The sequence below is a fragment of the Gouania willdenowi genome, chromosome 5 (genome assembly GCF_900634775.1).
Source record: "Gouania willdenowi chromosome 5, fGouWil2.1, whole genome shotgun sequence".
Taxonomy (NCBI): Eukaryota; Metazoa; Chordata; class Actinopteri; order Blenniiformes; family Gobiesocidae; genus Gouania; species Gouania willdenowi.
The window spans coordinates 671,091-688,560 of record NC_041048.1 but is presented as its reverse complement, the minus strand read 5'-3'; the positions used below and the strand labels follow the sequence as shown (position 1 = coordinate 688,560).

At 38.4% G+C, this 17,470-nt stretch overlaps 1 protein-coding gene across 1 annotated transcript; it reads left to right on the top strand.

Annotated features, from left to right (window-relative positions):
• Window positions 1-701: 701 nt before the first annotated feature.
• sdc4 (syndecan 4) lies at window positions 702-16,508 on the top strand. The gene is made up of 5 exons (XM_028447673.1): window positions 702-944; window positions 14,721-14,904; window positions 14,996-15,039; window positions 15,136-15,328; window positions 15,406-16,508. The coding sequence occupies exons 1-5, from the start codon at window positions 891-893 to the stop codon at window positions 15,555-15,557; spliced, it is 627 nt and encodes a 208-aa protein (XP_028303474.1). The 5' UTR covers window positions 702-890; the 3' UTR covers window positions 15,558-16,508.
• Window positions 16,509-17,470: the final 962 nt, after the last annotated feature.

Below are 17,470 nucleotides of genomic sequence, written 5' to 3'. Positions count from 1 at the left end.
AAGTTTCATTGGAATTAAGAATATTTCATGAACTTGTTGTGTATTTTTTGTGTTGGTCGTTTAAACTTCATTTTGATGACGTAAAGAAAGCAGAAGAAGAAGAAATGAGAGAGAAAAAGAATTTCAAAGGAGGGATTTCCAAAGTATGACGTTACACACTGAGATTACATCACAGAAAAACCCAGTACACACACACACACACACACACACACAGTTGTTACTTTTTTTAAATTTATGATTTATGTCTGGTTTAATTTATTGTTTGTGTTTGTTAATTAATGAATCAACCGATTTTTATTGACTGTTTATATTTATTTATTTGCTGTTTAATTTATTGTTTCTATGTGTATTTAATTTGTTTGTTTGCTGTTGTTTTTTTATTATTGTCCTTCTCTTTTAATTTTTTTTTTTTTTTACTTTTTGATTTCTTGTTGTTTTCTTGTAGTTTTCCTCGGGTTTATTTGTTTATTTACAGTTTATTGTTTGTTTTCTTGTTTGTCTCCTCTTTTTTTAAATATTTACTTACAGTTTATTGTTTGTTTATTTGTTTGTCTCCTCTTTTTTAATATTTATTGTTTGTTTATTTTGTTTGTCTCCTCTGGGTTTTTTTCCGGTAAATTCCAAAGAGCGCTGCTGACGTCACGCCTGTTCCTGGTCGCTGATTGGAGGAGCGGGATGATCCTGGGCTATAAATGAAGGAGCGGAGGAACAGAAGTGAACTTTAAACCCGGAGAAAGCTCTTCAAAGTCGGTCAGGAAACGGATCAGAACCCGCTCTAACTGTTGGATTATAGGTCGGACTTTACCAACACTCACTCAGGACTTCCATCTTGTCCTGTTTCACTTTAATAAACACTTGTTTGGTGGTTTTTCTGGACTTTTTGGACAGCCATGCTCAGCCTGGGCCTCGTGTTCTTCCTCTCCGTCTCCGTGTTCTCAGAGTCGGTGAGTCTGGCTCTCTTTACCTCCTTTTTATTCCTCTGGAGCCTTTAGCCCCGCCGGGTTCACCTCCAGGGTGACCCGGGCCTGTGAGTGAAGCAGCTCTGATTCACCCGCCGCTCGGTGCTCGGTCCCGGGGGGAGGGGAGGCTTCAGGGCCTCGCCCCCCGTGGATCCCCGGGCTGTCCCAGCGGGGTCCGCCCGGCCCGGGGCTCCAGGGCCGGTGCCGAGGTGTCCTGTAGCTGCCCCCCACCCCCACATATCAATGATTACTGTATATAATAATAATCCGTTACTGACTCCTCTGTAACTGATCGTTACTCATTTACAACAAGTTACATTTTAATCAAAGGACACAAGTTAATGATAACATGTTTATTTAAAGGTTATTAATCACGATCTGTCTCTGATTCTAATGAATATTTCATAAATGTGAGACATTAAATTATCTTAGTGAAAAAGTTTGTTTATCTACAGTGATCGGGTGTTATAGCCCCGCCCCCTTTGGTGTGTGTGTCCTTTGATCACACTGAGCAGCTGATGTTAGGGATGGAGTGGTCATCGTGTTATCCTGTGACCAGGATGTGGAAGGAAACAAATATGTTTATTCTAGTTTTCACCAGTAGGGATTGGACCTGATTCTGTGTACAGTAAAGTATTGATCGCCCCCTGATCACTGATTCATCTGATTGATTTTAGCTGATATTACATGTGTTTATTCAGCAGACGTAGTGTCTGTTAGCGTGTGATTGCTAACAAACGCTAACAGACTGAGCCTGTGTTAGTTTGTAGTTGCTAACAGACTGAGCATGTGGTTGCTAATAGATGCTAACAGACTGAGCGTGTGTTAGCATGTAGTTGCTAACAGACTTAACATGTGGTTGCTAAGAGACTTAGCGTGTGGCTGCTAACAGACTGAGCGTGTGGTTGCTAATAGATGCTAACAGACTTAGTGTGTGGTTGCTAACAGACGCTAAGAGACCGAGCATGTGTTAGTGTGTGGTTGCTAACAGACTGAGCATGTGGTTGCTAATAGATGCTAACAGACTGAGCGTGTGTTAGCATATGGTTGCAAACAGACTTAGCGTGTAGTTGCTAATAGACGCTAACAGACTTAGCGTGTGGTTGCTAAGAGACTTAGCGTGTGGTTGCTAAGAGATTTAGTGTGTGGTTGCTAACAGACGCTAACAGCCTTAGCGTGTGGTTGCTAACAGACGCTAACAGCCTTAGCGTGTGGTTGCTAACAGACTGAGCATGTGTTCGCGTATGGTTGCTAACAGGCGTTAACAGACTGAACGTGTGGTTGCTAACAGACGCTAACAGCCTTAGCTTGTGGTTGCTAACAGACTGAGCATGTGTTCGCGTATGGTTGCTAACAGGCGTTAACAGACTGAACGTGTGGTTGCTAACAGACGCTAACAGCCTTAGCTTGTGGTTGCTAACAGACTGAGCGTGTGTTAGCGTGTGGTTGCTAACAAAGCTCCAGTTTGTGTTCCCTGCTCTGCTTTGTTTTCACTGCTGGTGTCAGGTGTGTTGCTCTGTTTTCACAGGTGTCTTTGTTGTGTTAGCGTTACTTTGGCCCCGCCCCCTGCCCTGATAGGTCAGGACAATGGTTTCGGACGCACCGCCACCTTTAATTATGATTGCATTAACTAATCAGAATCAGGCTGTGATTAGTTAATGTTAGGGATGTAACGATGTCATCCTGTTGTTTAGATCATTGGGGTCACAAGACACTGAGGGGGTCACCAGATGTTTAAAAAAAAAAAAAAAAAACTAAGAATATATTTTGAACAATTGGAGCCCATTTGTCTTTATTTTTACTCATTTTGCAACCACACCAAACTCATCATATTTGAACCAATCAGAGGTGTCACTGTGATTTAATGGTTGGTTATATCCATGTTTAGACACAAATGTAACAGAGTGTTACGATACATGATTTGATTATTGTTGATCTCACTAAACATCTGTACGCATGTTTTTAATAAAAATGTTAATTTGACGCCGTTACCAACATTTAAAGCTTGTTAGTCATTTATTAACAGATTTGGAAAAGAACAGTCGTACGATGTTCATCACTTATAAACCCTTTTTACCACTTTTACACCTAATGTCACATATTTTTACCAATTATTGTCACTTTTAACCTCTTTTCACCATATTTCATGATTATTTTGGCCTTACATTGACCATTTGTCATGTCTATTAATTGTTCCAATATTTGAACCATTTTTACCACTTTTTCAGTCTGTTTTTGTCTACTATAATTTACTACTTTTAACCGTTATCTGTGGTTTTTAAAATCCCATTTTATTAGTGATTAAAACCATGATTTCCATCTTTAAGATGACTATAATAATAATAATAATAAACGTTCCTGGATAACAGTGGATATTATTCAGATGAATAAATAAATGTGGTTATCACAGATTCATAGAACAATAGACCATCATTTTACTGACTTTATGGATGGACCCCAAAAATCTCTCCCCTTTATTCCCCCTATAGATGGTCCTGTCTCCACATGACTGTTCTTCAATGTTCATGTCTGTGTTCAACCACCTTCAGCTACAGTGGGGGTCCCTGCTCTATGGGACCTTTATTTTGGAGGGTCCCCGCTCTCTGGACCTTTATTTTGGAGCTCATGGCCTAATAAAAGTTGAGAACCACTAGTTTAAATTATTTAAATAACAGGTGGGATTAAAACCTAGAAGAAGCTGTGAAGTGAATTATTTAAATAAACTTATCCACAGGATTGCTCCCTACTGCCCCCTACTGATGGAGGATGATATAACTAATCAGAAAAATGAACGTGAACAGCTTCACTTAAAATCAGCTAGTAACAGGAATCCCTCTCATGAATGAACGACTGATTGTGTAGAAATCTGTTGCTATGTAATCACACACTACACAGGGTTTCCTGCAAACCTTAGGCTGATTCAGTGGTTGGTATTTCACTGGAAAAGAAATGTAAATATGTCTGACGCACACGTTTTAGGACTATATCACATGTTTGATCCTGTATATTTCCATTAAATGTGTAGTAAACAACAATAAAAACACTTGTATGAGGATAATTAGACTCTTTTATGCTTGTTCACTAAAGTGTTTAATAAAGTAGTGTTTATCTCTGTAGTGACCTCATATCGGAGGAGGGGGTGGAGTCTGGAGCTCCATCCCGACCCTTGTCACGTTCTCCTTCCACATTTCTCAGCGCCAACCCTCTGGTTTCCTCTGAGGAATGTGACCTCTGCTGACCTTGACCAGCCCTGGGGGGGGGGGAATTGGACACACTTGAGGAGACTTGAGCAACTCTTTGAAGTGGGTTTGAAGTGATGCAGGAACACAATCTACACTGTGTGTGTGTAAAGATGTACTTTGGACTCACATTCACAACAAGAACACACACACACACACGAGGGAGGACACATTGACACCATCAAGTCTGACCAGAGGTGTGTTCCATAAAGGAGGTTTAACAAACTCTGAGTCTATCCATAAACTCTAGGTCAACATACCCAGCGATGGGAAACTCTGTGTATCTGATTCCATTAAAGCTGGTATGAAGTGGATCAATAAACTCTGAGTATGTAAACCTTGGGTTACTGACGTGCACGTGTAATAAAAAACCATCATCAATGGATCAGAGATTTAATCGAGCTGCCATGGCAACCAAACGGAAAATAGTGATTTATTCACCGTAATGGGTGAAATAAGCTGGTGTTTGATGAATATGATCCTGTTCTAAAGGTGTGTTCAGTCTTCATAGGATGTCTGCATAGAGTCCTCCTGTTACACTGGATATTAAGACAGTAAATGCCGCTTGATATCGCATCATTTATATTGATTTTTTTTATGTAATATTGTCGCCAGAGTCATCTCTACGTCCTAAAAAATGTCAGGAAGTATTTGATCAAAGTGTTCTCAGTAGAACCAGACTTATGGTTTAAACCTGCTTCAGCCAATCCGTCCGTGACCACACCCCCTTTTACCATTTTATGAAACTCTTCTCAGCTTCAATCTCTCCAGCTCAGCCAATCAGCTGACAGTGTTTAGATTAATTACACGTCCTCATAAGACGCACTAGAGCATAGGTGGGCAAACTACGGTCCGTGGGCCACATCCGGCCCGTTGGTCTTTTTAATCCGGCCCGCCGAAGCCAAAATAAACAATTAAAACACAAAATGAACCGTCTTACTCCGTAATTTATCTCAACACTCGTTGGAACCAAATGTTCTCTACTTACGCCCGCCCTTTTCCAGCCACTCAGCCAATCAACACGCAGAACACATGTAAACAAAGACGAACATTGGCAGAGAAAGCTGCACGTAGCAATGATGCCTTCATGGCCATGGGAAACCACAACACTCGTTGAATAAACTACATTGGGTCTCAGTCCGTTACAATATCATAATTATGACTGTATTCCTTTGCCTTAGTCCTTTGATGCCTGACATCCTACTGGGTATAGACAGAATATGTAAGATGGGGAAGAAAGCAGAGTTAGATTGGTCACCACCATCACACACCCACAAAGAAGAAGAACTTACTCATGGTAGAAGCAGGAACTTGGATATCTGGCCAGATAAACAGTTCTTCCACGTCAGATAATCAAAGTAAGCTGTTTGTTGATGTTTTATTGCGGGATCACGTGGTGTCACGTGATACACCTGGTGGAGGTTGACAGTGCAAGACCCCGGCACTGACACAGCGATACATATCTACAACAATGAGTGGCCCAAAGAGTGTTTAATAATGAATGGACAAGTAAATACTTTTCACTGAAGTCAAAGGCTGTTTATCTTCTTCATAAAGAAACTGTTGTGGTTTTAAAGAAATAAAACATCCATCACTTTTCCTCCAAACATGCTGTTAATTATACTAATAACTATTAACAAATTATGTTGGAGGGTTTTTTCATGCTAATACTTTTTATTTAACTGAGCTACTTTTACACACACTATATATATATATATATATATATATATATATATATATATATATATATATATATATATATATATATATATCCCACATGTGCCCATTGACCCCAAATAATCCTGACAAATAACAGTTGTTAAAATGTGTTGAACCAAAAGGGAACAAGTAATATTAATTACTTGTTCCCTTTTGGGGAAACTCATTATCTGAATTAAAAAACAAACGAATGTAAAGAAAAAAGAAATAAATTCAGTACAAGTATGAAATGAACTAACAGGGAACAAGTATCATCATGTTTCATAAATAAATCAAAACTAAATGAAATTATTTACCTGCATAAAAAATACATGTAAAAGTACAGCAGTCCAAATATTCAGGAAACAACACTTTGTTTACAATCTGTGCCAAAAAGCTTCAGAAAGTAAATAAATGTTTTAAATCAGATAAAAGTGTGTTTCTGCTCCACTTCACATGCTGACGTAAATCATTATGTTTGTATTTTAGTTACATTTTGATCCCAGTCACGTTTCTAATGTAGTCTTAATTTAATGATCTTTTAATTTCTGATACATTTTAGGATTCTAAATTTTTCTAGTAAGGATCTTTATTGTCGTTGAAAAAAGGGTTTTTAAGAAGATTGACATGAAATTGTAAATGTCATTCAGTCATGTCTCCATTCTCTACCACACACTGCTTTACTAACAGGTCTGTCTCTCCTTAAATGTACACTTTCTTTAGAATTGGGGATAAATTTGGGTGAAAGTTACAAATCTGTAACATATTGTTGTTTTATTATTTAGTTAATTTATCATAGAAATCAACTGATCATGTGATCACACACTGATCATGTGTGTTTGATAAGTTTTTAACACCTGTCAGAGTTTAATAAAGAGATGATGTAACACATAATTAAATAATATATAATTAATGAGACTAGTGAGTGTTTGATGAGCTCAGCACTAAATGAACAGCAGGAGCAGCAGTGGTGCTGTTGGATGCTGTTGGATGTCACATCCAACACTGTAGACGCTGCAGGTACAGGTGAGCTGTGCACGGAGGTACGTGCACTGTGTGCACATCTCTTAAAGTGATAGTGTATCTTTGTCATTGGGAGCCTTAGTGCTCCGCCCTGTCCCTGAAGCCCCTCCTTCTCTGTATATCCACAGCTTTCTCATTATTAATCTCTGATCAATAAATAAACACATTTATACGTGTGGTAAACAGAGGTGATGATACACACGTATATATTATATATTATTACTGATGGTTTAAACACACTGTGATATCATTAATAATACGCTACACATTAAACATGTAATAATGATTATATCATCATTTGTATGGATTTAAAATCATTAAAACATTTACATAATATTCTGTTTAATTTACTTTTAAAATACTGTATTAAAGTGGTATTTATAAAATATAAAAGAAGTCTTTGACTTGTTTTTTGTTTTGTAGATTTTTATTGAACGTTTTAAAGCATCACTAAATGACTTCTTTAATAATGATGATGTGGTTTCATGAGTGACTCAGCAGATTAAACCTGGTCAGGAATACGTTATCCACACACTCTTGTTATTGTTTTCAGTCAAAAAACTGCACATTACAGTAAAACACATGGATATTCACGCAGCATGACTTAGCCTTTAGCCTAGCCGCTAGTCCTCCGTAGCAGCCACACTTCTACTGTCTGTTGCTCCGCCTCCACCTGCTCTAGTGGCGGTGAGAGCTGGCAGGAAAACCCACTGCTTCATGGGCCGCTGGGTGGTCTCAGCGTAGCGTCCTGGGCTGCGTAGGTTTCCCCTCACATCGGCCGTTACCGTGCCTCGGCTGCCGACAACGTTTAGTTAGAGACTTATTATCATATATTATCTAACAGCTAAAACGTTGTGAGTTATTATGTTAAAACAGGAATAAATCAACATTGTTCACCTTGTTGTCATGAGTCAGTTCAGCATCAGAGGAACATCTCAATAAATCTACTTTATCACTATTTTATATTATTAGGTTGTTTGATATGCTTGATTTTAATATTTGTATTGTTTAGTGTTTTGTTAAAATTATCCAGTATTTTTTACTATTTTATTTATACATTTATGGTGTTTTATTTAGAATTATTTATTTTGTGTGACATATTGTTAAAAATGTTAAATAAATAATGAACATCAGTTTAATTTTTGTTATTTTTTGTTTTTCAATTTAAAACAAATTAAGGTATTGATAAAGTACTGGATCAATAATAGTAGTATTATAGTAATATACTCATCCCTAGATTTGTTTGCTTTATTGTTTTAATCTGTGCTTTAAAATCTACATTTAAATTTTGAATAAATCTGAAATTGTGTATTATGAAACAAATTAATTTATTGCTTATGTTCATTGAAAAATACATGACAAGAGGCTTTTGAAATAAAAATCACATTTTAAATCACAATATTGAGGAAAAAAAATTGCAATTAAATTTTTTTCAAACTCATTCATCCCTAATTTACAGACCATCAACTTTCCTGTGACTAACCTTAAGATAAACTAAACCATATATATTCTATATAACTGTATATAATGTAATCCACTGTATTGTCTTCATAGAGAAGGTATTTATGGCTCCAGGAGGACTTTAATCCAGGTGAGATGAGGTTCAATGGTTCCTTGTAGAGTAAAGGTTACAGACCCCTGACCAGGGGAAGAGGGTTAGGAGACCCCACTATCAGAGCTGGACCCTCTGAATTTAATTCATGAGGTGAAACAATGCAGATGATAAGTTGGTTATGTTACTGTTAAATTAATTCATGTACAGCATTTCTGTAAAATAATAAAACATAATACATGTAACATGTTATGATTTACATCTTTTAAAATGATATAAAATAAATAACCTGTTATTTCAGCCACTGCTTGTTGCAGAAAACCTAATATTGTCACTAAAACACTTTATAGAAAACTACAGTACACTATTTAAGTCAGTTATTCATTAGCATGTATGGCTATTCTATTTTTCTAGGGTTTTGAAAACTGATGAAAATCCATAATTCACTTTCTGAAATATGAACGATTAACGTTAATCACATGAATATTTAGGTTTTCACTACTGTGATAACATAACCTCAGACGCTGAAGGTTTTTATTCCATCTCCATCATTCCAGTGATATTTATGTTCACCAATCAGAGATGGTTACAGGACACACGTTAGTATGCACTACAGTGAGTCTCTGAGTGCGTTAACAACTACACTATAAAATCTACGTTAATGAAAACAGAATCTATTGTTGAACACGTAAATGAACAGAATCAGGTTTAAACGCCGTCATCGTGAGGAAAAGGATGTTTTTTTATGCATTAATGTTCTTCCTCCTCTCATCCTGTCCTCTTCTAACATCACCAAACACGTCTAACCTGTAAACATCTACACTAATCATCACCACCACTGCCTGTTTAACTTTAATGTGTCTGTAAAAGATCCGTTTGTTTCTCATGTAGTGCTGCATCGCTCCATGAAAACATGACTCAGCATTAATCATCTTCACCTGCTCAGAGCGTTTAAACATCTCATCAGAGCGACAGAAGATCTGTGGATATAGATGTTCTGTTGTTGTGGACGAGACCATCAATACCAGTGATTGTAGAGTCTGAGACATCATAGATTATTGATCACTTCTGACACTGTAAATATGTAAATATGGATCCCATTCCTATGATGAACAGCCATCCACGTTATGCTGTGTTGGGTGTGTGCAGAGGAAAGGGTGGAGACAGAGTTGTTGAGACTCTGTAACTCCACACTGAGGATCCCACAGACCTGCAAGACAAAAGCCAGAAGGAGAACAGGAGCAAACACACAAGGGAAGAAGCAGACATAGAGGGAGTGTTTGAGAGAGGAATGGGACCCTCTCCGGTCCCTCTCTAACCTAAATGACCTCTCTCTTAACGCCCTCTCCAACCTCTCTCCAACCGAGCATGCCAGACCCCCCCGGCAGTCTATGCCTATTGCATCTTAACTATGAGCTATGAGCTGGTTCCTAACTAAAAGCTTTATCAAAGAGGAATGTTTTGAGCCTAACCTTAAAGGTAGAGAGGGTGTCTGCCCCCCGAACCGTGGTTGGTAGATGGTTCCAGAGAAGTGGGGCCTGATAACTGAAAGCTCTTCCTCCTATACTACTTTTAGAGATGAATGGAACAACGAGTAGTCCAGCATTTTGAGAGCGTAGTGTTCTGGGGGATTGTATGGCACTACAAGCTCCTTGAGATAGACTGGTGCCTGTCCATTTAGGGCTTTATAAGTGAGAAGAAGAATCTTGAATTCTATTCTATATTTTATGGGAAGCCAATGCAGAGAGGCTAATACAGGAGTAATGTGATCTCTTCTCCTAGTTTTAGTCAGTACACGTGCTGCAGCATTTTGAACCAGCTGAAGTGTCTTAAGCGACTTGCTCGGGCAGCCTGCTAAAAGAGAATTACAATAATCCAGTCTAGAGGTAACAAAAGCATGGACTAGTTTTTCGGCGTCGCCCTGAGACAGGATAGATCTGATTTTAGCAATGTTACGGAGATGAAAGAAGGCAGTTCTTGAAGTTTGTTTTATGTGAGAGTTGAAGGATAAGTCCTGATCAAATAGAACCCCAAGGTTTCTAACAGTTGTGCTTCGTGCCAGAGTAATGCCATCTAGGGCAGTTAGGCTAGCATAGGTTTCTCTAAGGTGTCGTGGGCCCAGTACAATGACCTCAGTCTTGTCTGAGTTGAGAAGAAGAAAATTTTGGTCCATCCAGGCCCTAATGTCCTTTAGACAGGCCTCAAGTTTAGATAGCTGATTTGTCTCACCTGGCTTCATTGATACATACAGTTGGGTATCATCAGCATAGCAGTGGAAGTTAACAGAGTATTTTCTCATAACATTACCAAGGGGGATCATATAGATGCAGAAGAGGATTGGACCTAGCACAGAGCCCTGAGGAACCCCGTAGCTTACTTTAGTGTACACAGAAGACTTATTATTCACGTGTACAAACTGGTACCTATCAGATAGGTAGGACTTAAACCAGTTTAGGGCAGTCCCTGTGATTCCAAGTAATTCCTCTAATCTCTCTAGTAGAATATAGTGATCTATAGTGTCAAAAGCTGCACTAAGATCTAATAAAACCAGCTCTGAGAGTCGTCCTTCATCTGAAGCCCAGAGTAGATCATTAGTTACTTTAACTAAAGCAGTCTCTGTGCTGTGTTGAGCTCTAAAGCCTGACTGGAAGTCCTCGAACAGGCTGTTGTTTTGAAGGAAGTCACAGAGCTGAGCTGCCACAACTTTCTCAAGAATCTTTGAAATAAAAGGAAGATTAGATATAGGCCTGTAGTTTGCTAAAGTGCTGGAATCAAGAGTAGGTTTTTTGAGAAGGGGTTTGATTACAGCTACTTTAAAGGACTGTGGCACGTAGCCTATTGATAGGGATATATTTATTGTCTCCAACAAAGATGGGCAGACCAGGGGAACAACTTCTTTAAACAGCTTAGTTGGGATCGGATCTGAAAGGCAGGTCGATGGTTTGGAGGATGAAATAATAGAGTTAAGTTCCTGAAGTCCTATATGTGTGAAACAGTTTAGGTTAGGCCTATTTACATTTAATGGTACAGCAGGCCCAGGTGAAGGCAGGGAGTGGCTAATTTTATCTCTAATCTTGTGAATTTTATGGTTAAAAAATGTCATAAAGTCCTCACAGCTGAGGGCTAGAGGAATCATGGGCTCAATAGAGCTCTGACTTTGTGTTAGCCTGGCTACAGTGCTGAAAAGGTACCTCGGATTATTTTTATTTTCTTCAATTAGTGAGGAGTAGTATGTAGATCGACTATGTCGTAAGGCTGTCATGTATTTACTATGGCTTTCTTGCCAGAGTATTCGTGACTCCTCTGTTTTATTGGAGCGCCACATTCTCTCTAATTTACGGGTTGTTTGTTTGAGTGTGTGAGTTTCAGAGCTAAACCACGGAGCTTTCCTCTGACGTTTAATAGTTTTTTCCCTCAATGGGGCAATTGAGTCCAAGGTGGATTTTAGTAGACTAGCAGAGCTATCGACAAGCAGATCCAGTTGAGAGGGGTTATAATTAATATCCTAGTTATTTATTGGATGGTGCACTGAGTGTAAGGCAGCAGGAATGGCCTCTTTAAATTTAGCCACAGCACTATTGGACAGATTTCTACTCCTAACTATTTTATTGCACAGTGCGAGATCCTCTAGGATAATGTTAAAAGATATTAAAAAGTGATCTGATAGCAAAGGATTTTCAGGGTAGACTTTTAGTTCATTAATATCAAGGCCATATGTTAGAACAAGATCAAGAGTATGATTTAAACGATGAGTAGCTTCATTAATAGTTTGAAAAAAGCCAACTGAGTCTATTAGGGACATAAAGGCTGAGCTCAGGCTATCACTATCTTTGTCCACATGGATATTAAAATCTCCTACTATCAGTATTTTATCAGAACTGAGGACTAAGTTTGATATAAACTCAGAGAATTCTGATAGAAATTCAGAATAAGGGCCTGGAGGACGGTAAATTATCACAAATAAGACTGGCTGGAAGGTTTTTGATTTGGTATGAGATAAATTTAGAACCAGGCTTTCAAAGGAAGTGTAACTGGCCTTTGGTTTAGGATAGATTAGGAGAGAGGAATGATAAATAGCTGCTACACCACCTCCACGGCCTATGTCTCGTGGCATATGAGTATTTAAATGGCTGGGAGGAGTGGCTTCATTTAAACTAACATATTCATCTTGATACAGCCATGTTTCAGTTAAACAGAATAAATCAAAGTTATTTTCTGAGATAAGGTCATTTACTAGTAGAGATTTGGATCTCAGTGATCTAATATTTAATAGAGCACATCTAATGCTTTTATGTTTTGGTGTTTCTAGATTTGAGATTTTAATTTTTTTCAGATTTTTATAATTGATAGCTCTTTTATTTGATTTTATGTTAAAATCATTGTGAAATATGGGTCGGGGGACTGACACCGTCTCTATAAAATAATATTATGTGATGTGTTGCACATTTATTTTTGTTTAATCATTACAGTCTGGAATGATGTCATCAGGATCATTTATATTAGATTAATTTAAATTAAGTTGATCAAAACTTAATCAATAAACCTGATCAGATTCAGTAAATTATTGATCCCTGAGGGTAAATATGGTGATATTAATAGGGATGTCCCTATACAACTTTTTCACTTCCAATATTGATCCGATATGATATTAGCACAAATCATACATACATTTATAACTAGGGATGTAACGATTAATCGTAAGGCAGTTAAAAATCGATTCATAGGTATCACGGTTGATATCGATTTTCTGACAATTGAATCGCAGTACTTTTTTTAACCAGCAGAGGAAGTGTTGGCGGCGGGCGGAGTCTGCTACTACTTTCTTTCTGGCCGCCTTCTACTCTTAAATATGTTAATAAATGATTCATTACCCCTTTAGTACCAAAAGAATATCTGTAATATTACTTGAATATCTGTAAAAGTCACATTTTTCTATTAGCTCTGTCTGCTAGCATAGCTTCTCTTCTTCACTGCAAGATATCTGCATGCCAACCGACCACTGGGTGACCAGCGCCCTCTGCTGGTCCAAACAAATATGACATAAATCAGTGCAATCACGTTTTTTTTTTTTTTTAAAGTCCAATTGTTAAGGCACAAAATACATTTTCAGTTGCACTTTTAAAAGAAAAAGAACAATTATGCAGTTTTGCATTGTTTATTATAGAACCAGAATTTAAATTAATAGGCTTCATTTTCATTTGTATTATTCCTTTATTTATTTCATTTATTTTTAGTTAAATTGCATTGTTTTGAATAGTTTATCAAGGAATTCTTTTGACAATGAAAAATAAAAGGAAAATAATACAGTATTTTCTAGTTTTTTTTCCCCAAAAAAAAAATTTGTCTACAGTCACATTTTGTAAAATAAATCATGAGAGAATCGTATTGTGAACCCAGTATCGTGATTCGAATCGTATCGGGAGTTGAGTGAATCGTTACATCCCTATTTATAACTAATTCTGTAGTGTGAAATGTTAGAGAACAATAGTTGCTGTAGTTACTGTAGAACCTCCTATAGTTGAAGTGTTGGAGCAGAACATTTTATATCAGTGATTATAGATCCAGTCTGATCAAATCTGATAATTGTTTTCACACTGATATCAGATCAATATCAATATTAAATCAGGACTCGTCTAGACATTAATGCTACATCTTTATGACATAAATGATTAAAAATGAGCAGTCAGAATAATCTGTCAGTACAACTAATGTCTACCTTTTAATTTAATTTTAATTTAACATTTTATTTCTTGTTTTTTTATTTATTAGTATTTTGTTTCCTCTCAGAAGTTAAAAACTAATATTTATCTGTCAGAAAAATCACAATTAGGTTTTGTGTCAGTTGTGCAGCCCTAATGAAATGGAAATCTTATTTGTTTAAACAAAATAAAGTATATCCTCCACTTAATGATAACAGTAGGTGTGATGTCAGTGCGTCTAAGAATGATCAATGAAACACAATATAGATTCTATCAATATATTAAACATGTATACACCTGTTTAGAATAGTGTGTGTGTGTGTACTTTACACACTAAGAACACTGTGTGTGTTAATGAGGTGGATGCTGACGAGGCGTGTGTGTTAATCCTGTTCATGTTGCTTTGTAGACACAGTCCTGAGTCACACACACACACACACACACACACACACACACACACACTAAAAACCTGTTACACAAACACCTTTTTAAAAATAAACTTGTTCATTAAAAGAGTGTGTGTGTGTGTGACGTCTCTGCGTTCCCTCAGGTCAGAGAGACGGAGACGTGGATGCCTCTGAACGGTTCTCAAACTGTGGCGCTCTCGGCTCATGTAGACGACCAGGAATCATCAGGAAACTCAAACGGATCCGACTTCGGCTTCACGGACGATTATGATGACACGCTTTACGACGACGAGGATGAGGATGTGTTCTCTGGTTCTGGAGATGAAGGTTAGTGAAGTCTTAACTCTGAGGGGGAGGAGTCACAGTGAAGGCTTAACTATGAGGGGGAGTGAGTAACGCGATGTTTGTTGTTTCTCAGATGACTCAGCATCTCCTGATGATGACGCATCACCTTCAGTTCAGGTTGGTCTGAGAATGGATACACTTCTTCTTCTTCTTCTTCTCACAGTGTGGTGCTTCTAGTCCTCCTGTCTTCATCCTCCTCTTCCTCTTCCTCAGCCTGGCGTCAGAGATAACAACCTCCCAGAGCAGCAGCGTCCGCTCCGTCCCACCTTGGACGAGCTGGAGATCATCAGCAACAGCAACGAGATCCCCTCCCTGAGTAAGGAGGGGGTGGACGAGCATCCGTCAAACGTTCTCATGTCTCACGCTAATGACGACAGCGTCTTCAACAAGACCGAGGTCCTGGCAGGTGAGTTCAGACCCAGACCTGGTCTCTGAGGACCACCTCAGTCAGAGCTTCTTATTCTTTTTCTTCTTCTGTTGCAGCGCTGATAGCGGGCGGCGCCGTGGGCCTCCTGTTGGCCGTCCTCCTCGTCCTGCTGCTTGTTTACCGCATGAAGAAGAAAGACGAGGGAAGCTACGAGGTCGGAAAGAAGCCCATCTACATCAAAGCCCCCACCACTGAGATCTATGCATAGGCCACGCCCCCGAGATAGACCACAGGACACACCATTTCCCCTACCTGACCAATCAGGGCCCACGTCCGGTCCGGTATAGTGCCTGGTCACCATTTACTGATGACATCACGACTGACTCCTCCCACATCAATGGTGCTCCTCCCACAGACTGTTGGACCAGCCCACTTCCGCTTATTTATTCGGGAAAGACTTTTTACTCCAATTGTTCAAACTTGGTGATTTTATTTTGAAAGAAACGGTGACATTAGCTAAACTTCCTGCTGAGTGTACTTCCTTCCTGTTGGTACCAGATGGCGCTGCGTGTGCGCGTGTATGTGCTCGGGTTCAGATCTTCCTCTGTGGTACGATCACACGCAGCTGAAGGTTGAGGGTTTGACGCCCGTCCTCCATCTATCACTTTATTTTGACGTTTGTTTTAAAATGTTAAGGAAACAGGCTGAGCTCAGCACACGTTGTTGGTTTGAATCCCATCATGTCAGTGTGTACTGTTGTTTTTTTTTTTAAACATTCTGATTTTTTTATTTTATCTTTAAAGCCTTTAAACTGAACGTGTTGCATTCAGGGGAAATGGGAAATCTGAACCTCTGCATGTTCTGTGTACTTTAATGGTTCGTCCAGTAGCTTTGTTGTCACGTTTGTCACTTTTTAAAAAATTCCTTTGGCGCCGTCTGTTTGACGCTCACATATTCGACTTTTACGAACGCACCGTGTAAAGTAAGCGTGAGAATGTTGCGTTCAAAGGCGTGACATGAGTGTCAGATAACGGCTGGGTTGGTACGTGATGATGAGAGTTTTCTACACTAAGTCTGAGGTTTCATGTGTATTTATGTGTACGACCATGGTTGGTGATGTCAGACCAGGTCAACGTCTGCTCACTTTGTTTTTGCTGCTTCACGTCACAAACATCGGCTCTGATTTATGATGAAATAAACTTATTTTTATGCACAATAACGTGTCTGTGTCCAGTTTGTTCACTGTGCCTGTCAGGCACCACCCAGGGATTAAAGTGATGGTCCCAACCTGCACCACTGTACACTAATAATGCACATTTATGTAAAGTGCTATATAAAATCCAATGCATTATTATGTATAAGCCCCGCCCACCAAACAAACAGGAGGCTCTGAATGACTAATCAAACTTTTATATCTTTCATATCTTTGGACATTTAACAAAGCTTTGTTCCATGAAGCTGGATTTACTCTCAGGATTAACTCTGTGCTGGTTAACCTCATACAGGTAAATCACCATGGTAACGAAACATATAGACCTATATGTGATGGACTGACCTGCATTAGTCAGTCATTCACGGTGTTTGGAATAACGGCGTTTGTTTTTCAGTAACGAGCTAATCTAACTAATGACTTTTTATGCCGTTACAACACCGTTATCGTTACTGAACGTTAAATGTGGAGTGAAGACTTTGTCCACATCTGTTGTAAACAACTATAATAAAACACCTCACAACGACACACACATCTAAAAAATATGAATTATTTGACATAAAGCAACTTTTTTTTTTAACAGTAACACAAATATTTACTTTCCTTGGTAATGAGTTACTTTTATTATTATAGAGTAATTTAGTTACTAACTCAGTTACTTTTTAGAACAAGTAGTGATTAACTATAACTAATTAGTTTATTAAAGTAACGTTCCCATCACTGGGACTCATTCATGTGTTCACATAGTGTTGGTGAGTCCTGTAGATATTATAAATGATGTAGCTGAGCTATGAACACTGAATGAGGAGGATACGTGTATGTGATGTCACTGTTTATTTTCCAATTAATATTGATTCATCTCATTAACATTATCACTCATCATTCCTTGCTTCCTGCAGCAACAGTGTTGGTTTTTGGTCTAAGTTATGGATTTTAACTCTTTCCTGATACCACAGCACACACTGTGACAT